The 19,501-nt window shown below is 39.1% G+C and overlaps 1 protein-coding gene across 1 annotated transcript; it reads left to right on the top strand.

Annotated features, from left to right (window-relative positions):
* The first annotated feature begins 5,868 nt into the window (after positions 1-5,868).
* On the top strand, positions 5,869-9,848 carry LOC122819974 (alpha-2 adrenergic receptor-like). Its single transcript, XM_044097073.1, has one exon. The coding sequence runs from the start codon at positions 6,135-6,137 to the stop codon at positions 7,425-7,427; it is 1,293 nt and encodes a 430-aa protein (XP_043953008.1). The 5' UTR covers positions 5,869-6,134; the 3' UTR covers positions 7,428-9,848.
* Positions 9,849-19,501: the final 9,653 nt, after the last annotated feature.

Genomic DNA, 19,501 nt, shown 5'->3' with positions numbered 1-19,501 from the left:
AGATCAAAAGAAGAGTCATTCAAAACAGCAGATTTAATGAAATGTAATTAATTGTATGATAGAATCCTAACATTAAATCAATATACTGATATAAACTAGTATACTGAAAAGTATACGGTTTTTAAAGATATATGAAACAAAATTTTAGCACATTGTTATTAAAGGTATGAAGGACAGATACATTTGAACCTTACTGGCTTTTAAGAGGCTACATTAGCGAGCTAAAGTAAAGTAGCCTTTTTTCCTACCAAATAGGGTTAAAAAGTGTCTAAATCTGTACAAACACATGCTGTGCCACATACTCGCTAACATTAACTCATAGAACTACCATCAGCAGATTTATAAATGTAGACTTTCGGTCTTTTGAGGTTATTTTACTACATTTTTATTTGACAGATTCAGGGTCTACTCACCAGCTCCGACCGTGGAAAGTGTCGCGTCGAATGACGTAAGCTTCTTCTTCTTTAATGTTTTGTCGGGTGCAATCCGTAATTTATTATTATTACTACTAATGCAAATATTAAACATTTTCATATGGTACAAACACAGATTTTCATATAATCATATGAGCAAATCCATCCGTATTTTTAATTTTAATTTTTTAAATTAAAAATAAGATTAGGGCCCTAACTTCTTCTCATCATTATTAATGGATTGCAAGCAACTTTGGATGTACATACAGCCACCTAGTGGAAGGCTATGAGGTTGGACAACTCATAACTTCATTGTATGCTTATATATATATATATATATATATATATATATATATATATATATATATATATATATATATATATATATATATATATATATTGCACGACTGGAAGATAAAAACACGGCGTGTATTGAGAGAACACGTCTTGTAAAGATCCAATAAAATTAACCAAGTATGTTAAATTTTTGCATTTATTTTGAGTGAATTATTGGAAAAAATCCAAAGAAATAAAAGGCATATTGGAAATATAGGTCTTTAAAAAAGCGAACAAAAATAAACAAAACAGAAAAAAAAAAACTCCGGTCTTAGATTTCAGTGAGTTGTTTTTAAATACTGTAACGATTATTACAATACCTAATTAAAATCTTACGACGGATACGTTTGGCTTTTGTATTTTTAGTAAATTCTTAATATCCTGTTCAAATTCGCAGATAAATTATAAATAAAGGTTTTTTTTTTTTTTTAAAAAAAAGGTTCTATTAGCGACAAGCGGCTGTTATCACCGAGAATGGTTGATAACAACCTGCTATCAGGCAGAGCAGGGACCAACTGAGGCCATTCAATGGGGCTGATAACCACTGATAATCGCCATTCTATGGGATGACATCCGAAGCTTTCAAGCGACTTTCGAAAAAAACAAGCCCAAAGCTGCTTATAATAATTGGAGGTGGCGAGCGAAACTCAAAAAAGTTCCTGTTTTTCCAGCAACAAAGTGCGCATCTCCCTTTTCCCTCCATTGTTTATGTTTCTGTCGCTGCTGATGCTGTCGCATGGAAACGGAGATCACTCCCCAAGGGCGAGAGGACAAAAAAATTAATTACAAAAGAAAATAGCAACGCTCAATAACGCAAAGTGATTTCGATAAGTAACTGTAGTCTGACTGCTGGATTTGAAATAGCACACGTCAGATTACTCGTTACTGAAAAAAGTGGTCCGTCGTAGTTACTGACATCACTGACAGGCACTGAGCTCCGCCACTGCAGCTGCATAAATTAACCAACGATACAATTAACATCAAATGTCACTTTTAACATTAAAAGTCCCTAACAATAGATTTTTTTGTAGCACAAAAATATCTACGTGAAACCTCACACCCTGAGATGCTAACTTTTTCTTATGACTTCACTGTATTTTTTATTTATTTATTTATTTATTTTTTTTTTTTTGCAAAGTGAAAATTCCCTTGTGGGGGGTCTGGGGGTGGGGAGGTGAGTGACATGATTTTAAACCCAAAGCTGTATTGTTGGAACCAAAAGGAAAGTTTGACTGCAATAGCCACGGTTCGATCCAAAGAGGGCAGCACTGAGTCTGTTATGACGAAATATTGCAAAATTTGGGGTTTGGTGTATCTTTGAAGACCAATGAGTTGAACCAAAACCCAATCAAATCATAACCAGCTGGATGAGTATTGATACATTTTAATGAAGCCTTCATTTTACCATATTTCTGAGTCTCTTTAAGTTTCGGCCCTTAATTCTCTGACGCTTTCCTTTATTTGCGGAGTGACAGACAGAGGATTGCAGAACATCTGTGTTTGTAGCCCAACATCATAGTTAGGATGAACCTTAATGTCCAGAGACAATTACGCTTCCAAAACAAAGAACCCGAAGCCATGAGGTGTGTAACACATGACACATTTACTTCAATGTTGTTGTTGTTTTTGTCATTGACACATGTATGGAACAGATCACTGGACTCCAGCTCTACACAGTTTTAGGTGTCAACTCTCCTGACTGGAATAAGTTGGTCTGTTCTTCAAACCCAGAGTCAGCCTGTATGGCGTATGGAGGGACTCGTGCAAGATCTCAGACCTGCTCTTCAGATTCTTCTTCTGGATTAGTTACTGCTAACTAACCCAACCATCTACACCTTCAGCAACCGGGACCTGAAGCCTTTCAGAAGATTCTCTGCAAGCCATGGTCATTTATGATTTAAGATCTCTTTGTATTGGTTCAATCCTTTGCATTTCAGTTTCTGTATTTATTTTCGTGTTCTGCTCTTTGCACATTTGGATTTAGTTGTATCAGTGGGATTCTTTCTTGCTGTTTCTTATAGTATTATTCAGCTCCTAGTGTTAATTATTCATCTTGCCTCAGTCTACCTGTTCCCCTTCTCTCTTCTTTTCTCTACTTCCTCTTGGTTATCGACCACCTGCTTCTCTCAACAATCACACTGTATTCAAGCCTCTTAGTTTCTGGCTCGGTTTTATTGCCGGCTTCTCCTTTAACTATTCCCGTCTCCCTTGTGTTCTGCAAGTCTTCTTCCTTTTTCCTTATTAAAATTCTCATTTTACCAGAGTTAGTCTCTGCACTCAGGTGCTCTTTAAACCTCATGACATTAAGAGCCATTTTGGAAAAAGTTAAAGGAAAAAGGAGGTTTTAATATGGAGCAGTGGTGGATAGGGGGTTCAAGAAAAGAGGCAGAGTTTCTGTGGGATTTTACTGTTGTGCAATAAAGCTGGCAAACCAGTAAAAACTTCCAAACTCACACTCCTTATTTTGCATGAAATAAAAAAATATCTTATGGGAAAAGTAGAATCAAAATGACACTATGGGCCATAAACAGCAGGCAAAACTTTCTTCCTGCATAGAATAGTCTATTTCCCCTGCATATCTATAACAAAAATATCATTCCTCAAAGGAATCTGACGAGACAGGCGTGCATCATGCACCCATACATCATCTGAGCTTTCCACATACATTTTCAGTCAGGTATGAGTCAGCACCTTTTTTTCCACAGTGAGTCTTAGCGTTTATCCTGAAAAACACAAAGAGCAACCAGTGATGCCCCAAAAAAGAGAAGCTAATAATGATCAAGAAAAACAAAAGTCCATAAAAGCATCATTAGAGGTTAAACTTCTTACGATCAGATGGATTGTGTGCATGGAGAGGAAAAAAGTATCGGCACTATTACACCCTGTGGTAATAATCAACAAGGAGAGATGAGCACAATATGGACTGTAACAATCAAAAACCAGTGGAACTTAAAACGTTTTGAAACTTTTATTGGTTTATTGTTATTCAGGAGGTGCACTGCAATGCAAAAACAAAAGGCACAGCTTCAAAAAAAAAGAAAAGAGAGCAACACAGTAGCTCTGCTAAAGATCTCTCAAGGCTTGGAAAACAATGAAAGTAGAGAGAGAAACGTTCGTGACATGAGACCTAACATGCTTGGGAAGCATTGACCTGTTTTTCAGAAATATACAGTCATGTCTGAAGCAGGTGTTAAACATAATTTTAACGAAGCCCTCATTTCTACATTACTAATGTGTTTAATTATTTGTCTTTCATAATATTCTAATCGCAAGTGTCATGTTTTCATTGTCTCTAAGCGGAAAATAGTCATAATTAACAAACATAAAGGCTTTAAAACATCAGTCTGTGTGTAATTAATCTAGATGGTGTGTTTCACTTGGTGAGCTGAATTACTGAGATGGAGGCACTTTACAATAAATACTTTGACAGAGTCTGTTTTTATATCATACACTTCTTGGCAACTCTAGCATGGATTGGGGGGGGAATCCCATGCTAAAGAATAATAGTTTAAATCAATTGTGGCACAATTATTGGCATCTCCAATAATTCCTAAAAACTGAAATATTTCTCTTGGCCACAATAAGACCCACATAAATGTTGCCACCATAAGATGTGTAACAAGATCGTTAACTCTTTATTGGAGGATCAATTCTGGGCATTTTCCTCTTCCAGAAGCTTGAGAAACCTTGCTAATGATGCACATAGCATCATAAACTTTTTGAAATGTTAGGACATTTTAGATCAACTTCTCCGAGCCTCTATTAAAAACTAAAAATATGCCTTCATTCGGTCTTTTTTTCGGTCATCAGGGCAATGATTCAAAATATTTGGTCGAATGAACAAAGAAATGGTTTAAAATACAAAATCCGCTTCCCCCCCCCCCCCACCCCCCCCAGGGTCATCTCATCTCCACAGTAGGATCACTAATGCTACTTTTCAAAAACATCAGAGAAGACATGACGTTTTACCTTAGCAATGACTAAAAAACACTTTTAATCATTTCTAATACTAACTGAAAATATTTCTCCATGAATTATTTGAGGTTTTTTTCCCGATTTGAGCTAAATCTAAAATAAATGGGATTGTCAGGAAATATTGTTTGTAAGTTTGTTAGTTGATGGTACCAATTTAAGATATAAATAAATATTTATAAACTACGATATTGACTTGAAAACATTTTTTTCCACAAACAAAAAAAATCAAATGACTAAGAATCAACTAAATAAACAAAATAAAATGTTATTGTAAAGTGCATAATAGTATAAAAAAAATAAACGAATGACGAATGCACAAAAGAAAGAGTCGAAAGAATAAATAATTCAATAAAAAATCTAAAAGTACAAGTGGATATAAAAATATATAAATCAAAAATAATAAAATATTGCAAGAGTAAGTAAACAAAAAAATAAATCTCAACCCGATGATCGAACAGAACAGATGCTGCTGACAGCCGGGATCCTCAGACTGTCGGCTGTAAAAACAGATGCTGCACATCCTCCGAATCATTTCACCACATTTAAAAAACAAACAGACGCTCCACCGTGCGAGCGCGGCTGATCCATCTGATCCGTGTGAATTTGCGCAATGGGGGCTGATCTGTCTTCCTGCCCCGGGTTTTTTACGCAGCGGCTCCGCGAGCCTCTCTCAGCGTGATGATTTCCCATCATCTCCTCCCTTCCCTAAAAACAGTTGGCTCGCGAAAAGCTCCAGGACTCCAGTCCTTATCTCGGCCTGAGTAAGATTCTGTCTCACATGTATCAAAGTCTTACTTCAGCTGACTTTGCGAGATCGGCTGTCAGAGGGGAAACACTTGGTTTGGAGCGTTGCAATACTGACCTCCACTGAAGTGACGTTTGTTTTAAGAAAAAGACGCGATCTGCTGGAGATTTGTTTAGAGTGTGGCAGACTCGACAGTTATTATTTGGGAAATGTACAGTGCATGTAGCATTTTGGACATTTTTGAAAGTTAAAATGTGCAATTTGAGGGAAATTTAGAGTTTATTTTGTGTCACAATGTGCGGAGGGAGGGGCAGCGGCTGAGGGTTTTTTTTTTTTTTTTTTTTTTTTTTTTTGAGAACACATGGGCCATTATTGGGAGCGAGAGCGCACCGTGCTGCAGGAGGCAGAGCTGCGGCTGGACGCTCCTCAGCGCCTCACAAGCCAGAGGAGGCATGGCACGCATGCAGCAGACATGTTTTCTCAACACGCGTTATCCTCCGACGAAGCGGACAGTCAAAGCTGCACACTGCACCCTAACCGGAGGTCTACTGGTGCGCGCCTGCCTCGTCAGATTTGGTAAACCCGCATCGGAGCCGTGCGTTATTGATGGACTCCCGCGTTGCTAGAGGAGCTGGACGGTGAATTTATCCCAACATTCCCCCAGCATGGAGTCGCAGAACGCCAGCGGGATGGACGCGTTCACGGTGGTCCAGATGAATTCCTCCTGGAGCCCGGACAGCGGCTATTCTCTGGCCGCGATAGCCGGCATCGCCGCTCTCGTAAGTTTTCTGATTCTTTTCACAGTAGTTGGGAACATTTTGGTGGTCATCGCCGTGTTAACGAGCAGGGCGCTGAAAGCCCCCCAGAACCTGTTCCTGGTGTCCCTGGCCACCGCGGACATCCTGGTCGCCACTCTGGTGATGCCCTTCTCTCTGGCCAATGAACTCATGGGTTACTGGTATTTCGGGAAAGTCTGGTGCGGCATCTATCTGGCTTTGGACGTGCTGTTCTGCACATCCTCCATCGTGCACCTGTGCGCAATCAGCCTGGACCGGTACTGGTCCGTTACGCAGGCTGTTGAGTACAACCTGAAGCGGACTCCGAAGCGCATCAAGTGCATCATCCTGATCGTGTGGCTGATCTCTGCCTTCATCTCATCCCCTCCGCTCATGTCTGTCGACAGCAACAAGGAGGTCGGCTCTCAGCCTCAGTGTGAGCTGAATGATGACACTTGGTACATCCTCTCCTCCAGCACTGCCTCCTTCTTCGCGCCCTGCTTGATAATGATCCTGGTGTACATCAGAATATACCAGGTGGCCAAAACCAGAACCAGGAGTGTGTCGGGGAAGAACCCCAGACCGGATGGGGTCACACAAACTGAGAATGGACTGAGCAAGCCGTCTTCGCCTTTCCATGGGGAGGGGGAGAACGGTCACTGCCAGTGTCCTCCCACACCTAGCCAACACACAGTCACCATGGGTCCACAGACTGAGGAGGCCGACATGGAGGAGAGCTCCTCCTCTGAGGGCAAAGGTCACAAACCCCAGCAGCGGGACTCCCAGAGAGCCCCTGTGAGTGGCCAGAAGAAAAGCTCTCTCCCAATTCGCATCTCCGGGGTTAGCAACAAATCCGTGGACATCTTCGTCTCCAGGAGGAAGTGTCGCCGGAGCTCGTTCGCCAGGAAAAAGGTCTCCCAGGCGCGAGAGAAGAGGTTTACGTTCGTCCTGGCTGTGGTCATGGGGGTGTTCGTGGTGTGCTGGTTCCCCTTTTTCTTCAGCTACAGCCTGTACGGGATTTGTGGAGACTCGTGTAAGATCCCTCCTCCGCTTTTCAAGTTCTTCTTCTGGATCGGTTACTGCAACAGCTCCCTCAACCCAGCCATTTACACCATCTTCAACCGGGACTTCAGGCGCGCCTTTCAGAAAATCCTCTGCAAGTCGTGGAAGAAGTCCTTCTAGGCCTGAAAGGAAAACCTGATGGATTGTGTTTTGCTCTTTATTAAATCTCATTGTCCAGTATTGTGTCTTTCATGGAAGTGCTTACCCTGAACCAGCTGCAGGAGTGACATGCTGTATATTTTTATCACTATGCCTCTTACAGAACTTCCTGATCTGATTATTGAGTGGAGCCGTCTGAGCTGTAATGCTGTAAAGGGGTATTTTTTAAAAACCTCTATATCCACAAAAGACAACATTATCTGGAGGCTGAAAGGTAAAATAACTAGATACAAGCCATTTTCAGTTTGTGCTTTTGTTTTGGAGTTCCCCATTTTGCCTGTTGTTATTAAATCATTCCAACAGTTTTATTCAAAGCTTTAATTAAGGAGTGCAAAATGCATGAAGGAAGCAGAAAGTGAGTATCTTCATTAAGATAGTGACACTAAAGAACAGCTTGACATTTTGGGAAGTGTAGTTTATAACTTAGTGTCTGATAAATGAGGTATAACCAGTGGTCAAGTATGTGGCAAGAAAAATAAAAAGCAACAGGTTGTTTTGTTTTAGCTTTTATCTTTGGAAACGGTCCTCAGACTTAACCAGACTCCCATATGTTATACAATTTGATCAATCTGAAGAAAGTGTTAAAAAATGTATCAGTTTCTCGTTACGGAGGTGTTGGATTTTGTTGTGAAGTAACAAATGGGGTCAATCCCTAATGTTAAGCTTCACATTATGAACGTAATGAGCTAAGAAATGCTGGTTGAAACAACCTTTCCATCACGTTATTTTTTCTAATTTATGACTAAGCTAAACAGAAATAAATCTAAAACCTTCTCAAGACAGCAGATAATAATGTCTCTATAAATGGAAAACCTTTAAAGGACTAATCTCACATTTTTGATGGGAGGTTCTGTGAAGACGTTATTAGCAGACAATATCTTACCTGCATTAAACAATCCTCCTTCAGTCTTCAGTTATTTTAAATCTAGATAATCAGGTTGAAGCAGTTGAGAGTTTTAAAATGACCCATGAGTGCTACAGCGCAGTTACTTACAACAGAGCAAATAATTACTGACATGTAAAAAGAGATAGAGAAGTAAAGATTTGTAAATATTTCAAATTTTTACACTGCTGCACTTTAAAGTCACACAGTTGCACTTTATTCTTTCCACAGTGTATTTCGTACAAGAAGATCATTGGCGGCGCCGACCTCTGGTTCTTGTATGTAGATATTTGTCGTTGTGAGCATAAATAAAACCCAATGAAAGCCTGATGGCTCAAAGGTCAACAAAATGCAGCTTGTGAGAATTTATTTGATTTTTCTGAGATTGATGTTAATTAAAGATGGTAAAACTTTGGTCTAGGACAGCCATCTTTAACTCCAGGCCTCATTTTGTCCAGGTGTGTGGGAGCAGAGACACATTGCAGGACTTTGGCTTTAACTTTAGCTTTAGCTTCCAGGACTAATTATTCTGAATTTATACCAAATAAAGACAACAGGAGACACATCTACTGTAAGGTAGTCGAAAGATAACTTTTCAACAGAACCTGCTTTCAAAATCCTCAGCCTTTCAAACATTAGTAACATTAAAGTTCAGTTTTAATTCTGAAACTGAATTCATGTTTGCATGGACCTGATTGGCAGTTCTGAATATGTCAACTTGTATACACAGCTTCAGCTCTTTCTTGTTGACTCTTTCTGAAAAAGGAAACTTGGTTATCATTTTGGAAGCCTAACCAAACCCCGATTGTTCCTCTTTATTAAAATAATTAAAATTAAATTATGAAACCTAGTTTACGTTTGCACACTCTAAAAACTGCTGGGCCATTTCACTGATCCAGTTCTTGTGCGAGACGCCACACTGGGCTGGGATTTTAACCACCAAAAATTGGATAATGGGACTAATGTGTGAGGCTTTTTGTGTGTGCACAGAAACCAGAACCTTAAATTTGAAAGGTATTCCTTTTGCCATCCAGTTTCCTCGCTTTGGCTTGCTGGTGCAAACTGTTGAATTTTTTATGATTCCTGCTGTAAACATCCTTTAAAACTGTAATGGTCAGGCTGGGGGGCCTTGACTGTTGTCACGGCGATACATAACCCTGACCGATGATGGCAGGAACATAATACGTTAGTCGCTGACACTGAAACCTGCTCTGTGTTATTTTTGAGAGGCACTGACATTATGTTTACGTGGATATAAGAAAATGTTTTTATGATGCACAATCAAGGTCATAACTTTCACAATGACCCTAAACTCCTAAGAAACACACATTTACTTTGAAAGTATTTTATTTAAGAAGAAATAAAAACTACCTCTGTTATTTTCTGCTGCTTCTGGATTTGACAAAGTGCAGTGCATATCCTTATTCTGCTTCATCTGTTTGCTGTTGTGCAAAAATAAAAGATAGATAACCCATCATGTCACCTGGTGTGATACTGAAACATGCACAGTGATTGTGAATAAATTGCTTGGCAAATGCTAGCATGACTTTATTTCTTATTTATATAGAAGGGAGTCGATCTACACGTAGAACTCGTTACATTTCTTCCCAAGGTTTACCCAGACAAGATGTGATGTTGGGCAAACCGAGAGTGAGACGCCCAGGAGATATCCTGATCAGAAGTCTACATCACCACAGCGTACTCATTTCTAAACAGGAGTTCTTCACCCAGCTACTCCCTGATGGCGTCATCAGGGAGTAGCTGGGTGAAGCTGCAAGCTCTTCGTCTTGCAGCTAGAGCTGTGAGGCCAGTCGTCCCTCAGGGCTCGTCTGTCCAGCTGCTTCAATCTGGAATCTCGTCCTTTCGGTCAAGATCCACATTTCATGACTGTTTGTGTGTTTTGCACATAAAGACGCGTTTATAGTCAACATCAAGGCAAAAATCTGAAATTTAGAAGGAAGAATAGTGGTGAGGTTTGTGTCCAGGGTCACAGTGGTATGTTGTTGGTTTCTTTTTCAATCCCCAACAGAAACATCACAGCTTTGTCTGCAAAAATGCTGAGTTAGTTCAGGTATTTGACCTCGGACTGGGATCTCCCAGAGGACGGCAGATAATAGGAGCTCTTCTGAGTGCAAGAAAAAATAAATCAAGGGTTGATGGATAGTTGTAACTGCATAGTCTTCTGTTATATGAAAGTAAAATACCAACTCCCCAGGCCTGGCTGACATAACACTGATTCAACAAAGAAGGGATGCTGCTTCAAGGTGGAGGGGAAATTGGTAAGCATCAGATTGGCAGCAACAAAAAGTGGAAATTTTGAGACAGGCGTGCGGGTTACAGGTCACCGAGGAAGCAATAGAGGGGCCTGAAGTTAGGTCAAAGAAAAAGAGGCATTTCGTTTATGTGCCGCCATATGTGTTTCAGGGCGTTGGTGACCTTTCGGCACAAGTTTGATGTTGGTTCCTGGCAGCATCATAATCTAATATTCCCCGGAGCCCCTGTGGGCCAGAACGAGGAGAGAAACTGAATTCCCCACTCAAAAACTCCACCTTTTCCTCATGTGGGTGAGCACACATGTACGCATCTAAACGCCATTTGTAACGGGCTACGATCCCATCTGCTGTTGTTCCAAATGCTATTTGTGGCCACCAGAGATTTATGTCCAAAAAACACAAAAATAAAACCGCTCCTCACCACGTGTAATTGTGACGGGTGGGAAGTGTGATGGAAGACAGCAGGGAAATCTGTCGCCATTTTTTGTAACCAAAAGCTTTTGATGAAGACATTTTCTTTTGTTATTTTTTATTTTATTTTTTTTGCCTGAGCGTACTCCGCTGTGAGGACTGAAGCTGCAAGTGGTGCAAAGTAATGAAATTTATTGATTACTTTGAACACCTGAAAAAACTAAAAGGAAGAAAACGTTTTTGGCAAGGCTATCAGAGATGAATTAAAAAACCGTCTCAGTAGGAATACCTTTTGTCCACTTTATGAACATAGATCTCAGATTCTAACAATCGGCTGGATTCTTCAAACCAGCTAAAGGTTTAAAGGTGCATGCTGTAAAAATTTGGATATTAGGACTCCAGAGGTTTTGCTTTTTTTTCCATTTAGGCTCAACATCCAAATGAAACAAAGTAAGGAAAGTTAGGTTGTTCTAGCTGGTAGATTTACTGGATGGCAAGAAATTAAGCAAGTCTAGCCGAACTAATAAAAAAAAATGTAAACATGTGAATTCATGATTTCTCTCCCAGTTGTGTTCTCATTACATGTGCAACCAAAATTATCAAAATAGTGAAAGAACAATCCTCTACTGTTTTTTTGTTTTTTTTTGTGGCTGTAGAGAAAAACCTTTGTGACATCTAACTATAGCTCAGAGCTAAAGACACAATTCTTGTTCATTTTTTTATCAAACTGCTCTCAGTTATGTTTTAATCAGGAGTTTTTTTTCTCCTTGTTTTCCACCCAAACAAACATTTTGAAAGGTAGACGCTTTGACTTTTCTGCGAATAATCATTTAGCATGAGTGCATGAAAATAAATGTACTTACATTAAAAGTGGGATTATTCTGGAGTTTTCTGATGAAATTTTCTACTATAATAAACATTGAAGATTTCAGGGCTTTTTTCACAAAGTGCATAGGGCACTATGTGAGGGAGGTGGCATCTGGCTTTTATAGAAAGCATGTTTCATTGGTGCTTTGTACATATATGCAGCTATTCAAGATGCGTCTGAAAAAGCCATTTAGGTTCCCCTTCTCATTACTAAAGTAAGTAAATTTTGGTGAAAGGTGGAAATCCTCCGAGTCGTGTGGATATGATGCTGCCACACTTGACTGGCTTCAATTTTCTGTGGAGCTTCAGACCCCAAGAGAGAAAAAAATACAAGCAGGCTGTTATGAGACCGCCGCAGCAGGACCACCAACAGGCAGAGGGTCAGCCCTTCACACAAATAAATAAAAATACAAATATGCGCTCTATATTTTTGCTTTAAAGACACAATGAATGATAGGAATCCAACCTCAGATGATGAACTTGTTCTGGACGGATCGGAGACGTTAACACATTAACACAGGATTTGACATGAAAGTTGTTAGTGATATATTATGCTGAAGGTTTTATGAGCTTTGTGGCTCCAAATACTCTGTCGCACAGACCTTTTGGAATTTTCAGCCTGAAATGGAAGCCATTGTTTGCTGTTGTGTCAAACAGCTTGGAAATGATTAGACTGACTCAGCTGGAAGCCAAATGAAGTTTTCTGTCTGAAATTAGCAATTCATTTATTTATATATATATATATATATATATATATATATATATATATATATATATATATATATATATATATATATATATATATATATAACTCGGCTTCTGCAACAGATGTGATTTGAGCTAAAGGGTTAGCTCACAATCAGTCAAAAGAACTGCAATAAAATAAGGTATTTCTGTCATCTGAAACGTGAGTTTACTCCCTTTCTTATAAACTGTCTGAGGAAGAATTCACAATTGTTTTCCATTTTGCCATTTTCTAATGTTTCAGTTCATTAATCTAGTTTTTTGCTTCCACAAGACAAGACAAAGAGAACTTGAGTAAATACAAAAAGCAGTTTAAAAATTTAGGCGTCCTTTATCAAAAAATAAATTTAAAAAAATAATTCCTCGCTTTGGTTTAGTCTTACCTGCCTGACCGGAAGAATCAAGCAATCACTTACAAGATGAATTAGGCTGAAAGATCATAAAAGTAACGTATCTTGACCTAAATAAATTTAATAGCAGGTGAGAAACGAAGCCACTGATATCAGTTGGTGTTAAAAAGCCATTCCACTTTACACTGGTTTTGAGACTGCAGTGAATCACAGTAAGAGCCATAATCCACAAATGGAATGATGGTAAAACCTTCCCAGAAATGTCTGGAGTAGCAAGGTCACCTCATGGACATATTGGGTCATCCAGGAGTTCACAAGAAACCAGGACATCTAAAGAACCACAGACTTCAGTTGTTTACGTTAAGATTCATTAATCAACTTGGAGAGACTTGGCAAAGTTCTCAGCCAAAACCTCTGCTGACCAAGAAGAACATGCAGACCTAACTCAAGACCTCGACGGAAGGTTTTCTCTGGACTTATGAGGGAAAAGTGGAGCTTTTTAAAAGGTAAGTGTGTCCCTTTATATCTGGAGTAAAATTAGCACATTTCATAAAACGAATATTAAACAGCCTAGCCTGGTTGTGGTTGTTTGATGGTCTGAGGCTGTTTGATGCTTCAGGGTGAAAACAACTTGCTGTAATTTCTGACTTTTGCTCTCAACAGTCTGCTTGCAGTATTCTCATTTAAAGACACTCACAAGTCCACCCATGAATTTCTTCAAAGAAAATGAGAGTTTTGTGGTGGTACAGTCAAAGTAAAGACTTAAATCTACTTGAGATGATGTGACACAACTTCAAACGGGCCATTAATTGTTAAAAGTGTCCGATCTGAAAGAAACAAAGCATTAAAAAACGTGTGCCACATGACGCACATATACCATCCATCCTTCCCTCCTAGGTCGGTTGTTTTTGTTGTTTTTTTTTCTTGTTGATGAATCAAATCCTCATTTAAAAAGGGCAGCTATTGTTTAGGTAGGTTGTCTTTGTAAAATATTTAGATTTGATTGATTATTCAAAGCATTAAGATGTGAAGAAAGGCACAGTGCAGTCTGTGAACGGGGCTATTCTGTAATTTCTTCATCATAGAGACATAATCAACAAACCACGCACAATGAGCCTGAGGGTCTTCAAACAAATCTAATAAAAAGATCTAAACACATGAATAAGTAAAGGGTTCTGTACACAGCTTACCCTGTAATAATGTTACAGGAAACATCAAAGGAAGATAGATATTCTGTTTATATGTTGTCGAGTTAAAAAAGAGAGAAAACTTATGTTCAGATTTACTCAAACATTTTCCTGCAGAAGCTAAAATTGGAAGTTAGCTTTCACATTTGTCCTCTAAATGTGAAGGTGATCGCCAACGAAGGTAAGTATTTGTAAGTTTTCCTCTATATACAAATTTTGAAGAGTGCAAATTTTGGAAGGTGGCAAAAAGTCTGATTATGTACCAGCAGTCAGGAGTTCACAGTAAAAGGTTGAAATGGTTATTAGAACCGAAGAAGAAAGAAATGGGTCAAAATCTCACAGCCTGCTTTTTATTTAACCTTCACATGTTTTAGGAAACATTTCAGCAACATTCTTAGAACCATCATCTGCTTTTGCCTTGTTTTCATTGACAGGCCACAGGTTTTACTGAGCGACAGAGGAACAAGCAGCTCCTTAAACACCCGTTAAGTCACTTTTATTGTTTTGTTTGTGCGGAGAGTAAAGCAGCCTCAGGGAAGCCATAAAGCCAAACAAAGAACCTGATCAGCAAGATGATCCTATTCTCCCAGACATGTAGCTGCTCCAGCGTAACTACGGCTGTAAAGAGCTGCTTTTCTATGTAATTTTTAATCAAGTGTAAAAATTCTAATTATCGCTTTGATTTCAACCCAGGGGCATGTTGCAAATTTAGATGTGATTATAACTAATAATTAAGAAAAAAGATTACATTTATTTTCTTTTAATGCGACTGCTTTGGTGTTATTAAAAATCTGAGCTATGCTTCAAACTCTTTAACTAGATTTGTTGTTGAGGGAAGTGGACTTTCACTCCAGCTGCAACGAGAAATTTCCATAAACTTAAAGAAAAGCCTCGGTGGGACTTTTCTCATCAAAACACATGCTCTACTTTAAAGCATGAGGCCGGTGCATCATTAGATTCAAACACAGCCGTCGGTCCGCTACCAGAGCTTATTCCCAGGCTGCCAACGGTCGTGTGCCACCAGTTTCCGATGAAAATGTGGATTATAAAATATATTCATTGCTCCCCATTTTCAGATTTTTGCAACTGTGTTTTTAGCCACAAGAGGGCAGTGCAAAAGAACTAATTAAATTTGTTGGGTTTTTTTAAGTTTTTTGCCGACTTCAGGCCAGTAATGATTATGATCATTCCTCCTGACAGGGCTGGTTTAACTGAGTCGGGTTTGTATGTCGTCAAACACCTTTTTCAGCTCTATTCAGGTTTCTATACAAATGAGATCAGGGCCATTCTTCCTCACAAACTGTTTCCAGAGTTGAAGTTATCTGGGCCTCTTCTGTGCACTCAGCTTTATCCACACTCCAGATCTACAGTCACATTCAAGCCGGGTGATTGACTGGGTCTGCTGTGTGTTGGGGATCATTATCATACAGAAATATTCATCTTTCTTTTATCTTCTGATTCTTATCCATAGTGTCCCGGTTCATTTCTCCTTTCATCATCCTTCTGTTTTAAGGTGTCAACGGGTTCATCGTGCTGAAAACAGCTTTACTGATGTTTTGGGTGTCTGAGATGCATTTTCATCCCCCCCTTCCAAATATGGAGCGTGCTAATACATCCGAAGAAGTACATTATGTTTTCAATGTCCAAGCATCTCACTGTTTGTCTAAAATGTTCTGGAGGAAGCTTTAAATGACCTTCAGCCTGTTTGTGTTTTTCCAACAGTGGAGTCTTGTGCCATCACAGTAGTGCAATATTATTATTTTTATGGAAAAAAAAAAACTACCTGCTGATTCCGACTCTTTGCTCAAGCTTTCAGAAATGTCTCCACCTCGTTATGGCTGCTTGAGGTTGCATATTCCCGATTATGTTCCTGTGCATGGATGCTTTTACTTTCCTGTTGCAATAAAGAAGCCATTTCACTCATCTGTCTGTAGCTGCTTCAGAAAAAAAAATAAAAATCATATTTAAAATCAGATGGACGAATATTTGTGATCACCTCTAGAGTTTCTGCTGCTTCCTCCCAGATTTTAACTTCATCCTGCAGCTTTGTGAGTTCACACTGTGGGCTCCACCTGTTGGCGGCCCTGAATGCATCACCGTATTTCTCAGTTCATGACATCTGTGATCATGGCAGGAGCCTTTTGATGTCTGAGACCTAATGTTCAGGCTTTTCAACTCCACCTGACTGAGACGAGATACTAGCCAAGAAGCATTTCGAATAAAATGAACTTGTCCCGATATACTTGTGATGAACGTGCTGCAGGATTTGATAAATCAGACCGAATAAAAGCTGCTGATTTAGATCCCCTCTGGCTTTTTAAGCAAAGAGGGGAAATTATATTCAGATGTAATGATATGTCCAATTTTCTCCATCTTTAAACAAGCCTTAAAGAATACTATAATTACACATCAAATGCAATTTAAACAGAGACCCCGTAAAGGAAGCTCGCTACACACCCTGTAGGCTGGGAGTACATATGGAAGGAATTGGCCCTGCTGTTAATGGCTGCATGAAAGCAAAAGTGAAAACCCCAGAGGCCATCCGGCGGTCGGTATTCCACTGCTTCCTAATTACTTGGCAGGCTGAAACTTTGCAGACAGCGCAGGCAAGACAAATGAATCCTTTAATCATAGCCAACAAAACCAAGGGAAGCTTACGGACCTCAAATTCCTCCAAGGATTCTCAAAACTCAGCTCAGTGATGTATTCAGTACCTAACTAATGTGTAAATGTTTGGATTATAACTACATGACTAGACAGAAAATCATGATTTAATGTCATCATGCACTTTTCATTGTGGGGTTCCCTCTTCAGATATCCCAGTTTCTCCAGCAAATACAGGAAATGATTATGATGGAATCAGGTTTTACATTTAAACTGCTGTGGGTCAGCAATCATCTTGGGTTTAAAAATATGATTGTATTGTAAATAAGTAGTTGTGTGTGAATTACATTCATGTATTTCAAGGACTTTGAACTCATAAGGAGGTACTTAAAGTAAAAAAAAAAATCAAGGAAGCAGCAAAGACAATATGTATATTCATCAAATGTATGAGAAAAACTGCTTGGAAGAAAGAAAAAAGCTTTAAAGTTGCAAAAAAAAAAGAAGCAATTTAACTCAGTGGTCCTCAGAGAATCTACTCCCTTTACATTTTCTTCGATCTTCAAATCAAAGTGTCCCTCTGATGTGGGTATGATGCACCTCTATTAGATGAAACAGCATTCTGAGCAAAACATGCCTTTTGTCTGGGATTTCACATTTCTTCTGCTGTCTCTGGAGAGCTGCTGTTATTTCTGTATCTGTCTAAGTTGTGGCTGTTGCCTCTGCAAATCTTCTCTCCTCACTGCGAAGGTCAAATGAGGAGGATAAGTGCTGTTTCACCCTAAAAAAACACACACACACAAAATGCCCAAGATTCCAAAATAACCTTTGAACAGGTTTGTCTAAAACACGAATGATACAGTTTTAAATGAGTAATCTTCAACATAACTCAGAATTTAGATGTTTGAAAACTGTCAATACGTCCTATAGGAAATTACATGTATTTCATTACCACATGTATTATTTAAAGCCAACAGAGTTTTTGTGAGGGCAGGAGGAGCGCTAAATAATTCAATAGCTCAGATAAGAGCAAATCCAGGTCTTGGTTGGATGTGCTGATTGAATTAAACCTGGGTGCCATGACAGCTGTTTCAAAGTGCACTACTGTGGAGTTGGTAAAGGTGTGCAGATTTTACTCTCTGAAGAAAAAGCAAATGCAGCGTCTTTTGCATCACATGGTCCAGCAGAGCAGCGTCTGAAGAAACCAGAGGCAAACAGATGCTGTTTTTGTGCAATGTCTTCAAAAGTAACATGTTCTACTAGGGAGAGGTGAGGACAGGTGTTTTGAATACTATGAATACCATGCTACTCCTTTCTTCTGGTACCTTTTTATTTTTGTTTTAAAGTGTTTTTAAAACTATTCAAATTTTTCAAACATTGGAAAAATCATCTAAGTCAAGATGAGTTTCGTAGACCAAATAGAAGGAGAGCAAACAATTAAAGTGGCAGAGCTGAAAAACAAAACACTAACTGTGTGCATGTGCGTGTGTGTGTGGGTGTGTGTGTGTGTGCGTGGGCGTGTGTGTGTGTGTGTGTGTTTCGAAAGAGGAATAACTGATGCCGAGTACGGCAAGTGAAAAACAAGAGGGATTAAATTTTTATGTTAAAAACAACAGATGGTGTGATTCTTCCAGAGGTGGGTGTCTCTAGTTACACTTACTTTAGTAACCTTTAGAAAACAATATATATTTCTACAGAAAAATATAGTGCATCCTATAAAAATACATTTTTACTGCAATTTTACTTTAACTTTATCTTAAAGTACCGGTAACGCTTCTCTTACTTGAGTACAATTTCTGGCTCCTATACCTACCTCTGGCTGCTGGGTGTGTTAACTTAAACAAGTGGAGCTGTATCCCATAGTTTGAGTGTCTTTTATTGCCAATATGACCAAAATAATAAAAGGAGTCTTACTTTTTGTGTAAACGCAAAATGTTTAGGTGTAGCATTCCTGCAAATGCTACTCTAATGCACTCATCATCAGCAGTTAGATTTTTTTTTTTTACTGTACTACAATTTCATGAAAGGGCAACACAAAAGTAAGTGTACCAAGTCCACCACTTTAAACTCTTACAGGCTGAATTTGTTTGTAGTGGTATGAAAACTTAAATTGTTTGAGTTTTGATGCATTTAGTTCTCTGAAGAACAATTTAAAAGACAAGCTAAGCAGAAGAAAATTATAATATATGTGACAATTCTTTGTGAAATTGGACTATATAGTTGAATGTATCAGTTCAGTCATGAGGACTTCATGTTCAGAAATGTAACAACTGTCCTTAAATCTGCAAAACTGACCTGTCTTTTAAGCCATCTGTGTCTGGTTAAATTAGATCCCCCCTCCCCATCGATAAGGAAATTATTTTTCTCCAGTAAATGAGGAAAACAACAGCTGGAGGCAGTGGAAACAAACAAGCCTCACCCAAACGCCACCCGGACTCTGATTTCAAACATCTTGATCTGGAAGCTCACTTGCAAATTGCTATGAAAGTGTTTTTCTCTTGCAAGGGAAAGCATATTTCATTTCTTTCTCCTTTCCCACAAGAACTTGGTGACAGCTGATGCAGCCCATCTGAAGGACCTCTCTCATTAGATTGGCTCTGAAGAGGGAAAACATGCCGCATGCTAAAGAGCTATATCTCTTTTGTAATGAATTAAGTTGCACATAGAGCAGTGCTTCCAGATGCAGCCTGAGCCCCAGGCGTGAACTCTTCACATCTCC

This window comes from Gambusia affinis, linkage group LG18 (genome assembly GCF_019740435.1).
Source record: "Gambusia affinis linkage group LG18, SWU_Gaff_1.0, whole genome shotgun sequence".
Taxonomy (NCBI): domain Eukaryota; kingdom Metazoa; phylum Chordata; class Actinopteri; order Cyprinodontiformes; family Poeciliidae; genus Gambusia; species Gambusia affinis.
This window is presented reverse-complemented; position numbering and strand designations above follow the sequence as displayed.

Excerpts from the sequence above, each read along its gene's own strand:
- LOC122819974 (XM_044097073.1), top strand. The coding sequence starts at position 6,135 with ATGGAGTCGCAGAACGCCAGCGGGATGGACGCGTTCACGGTGGTCCAG.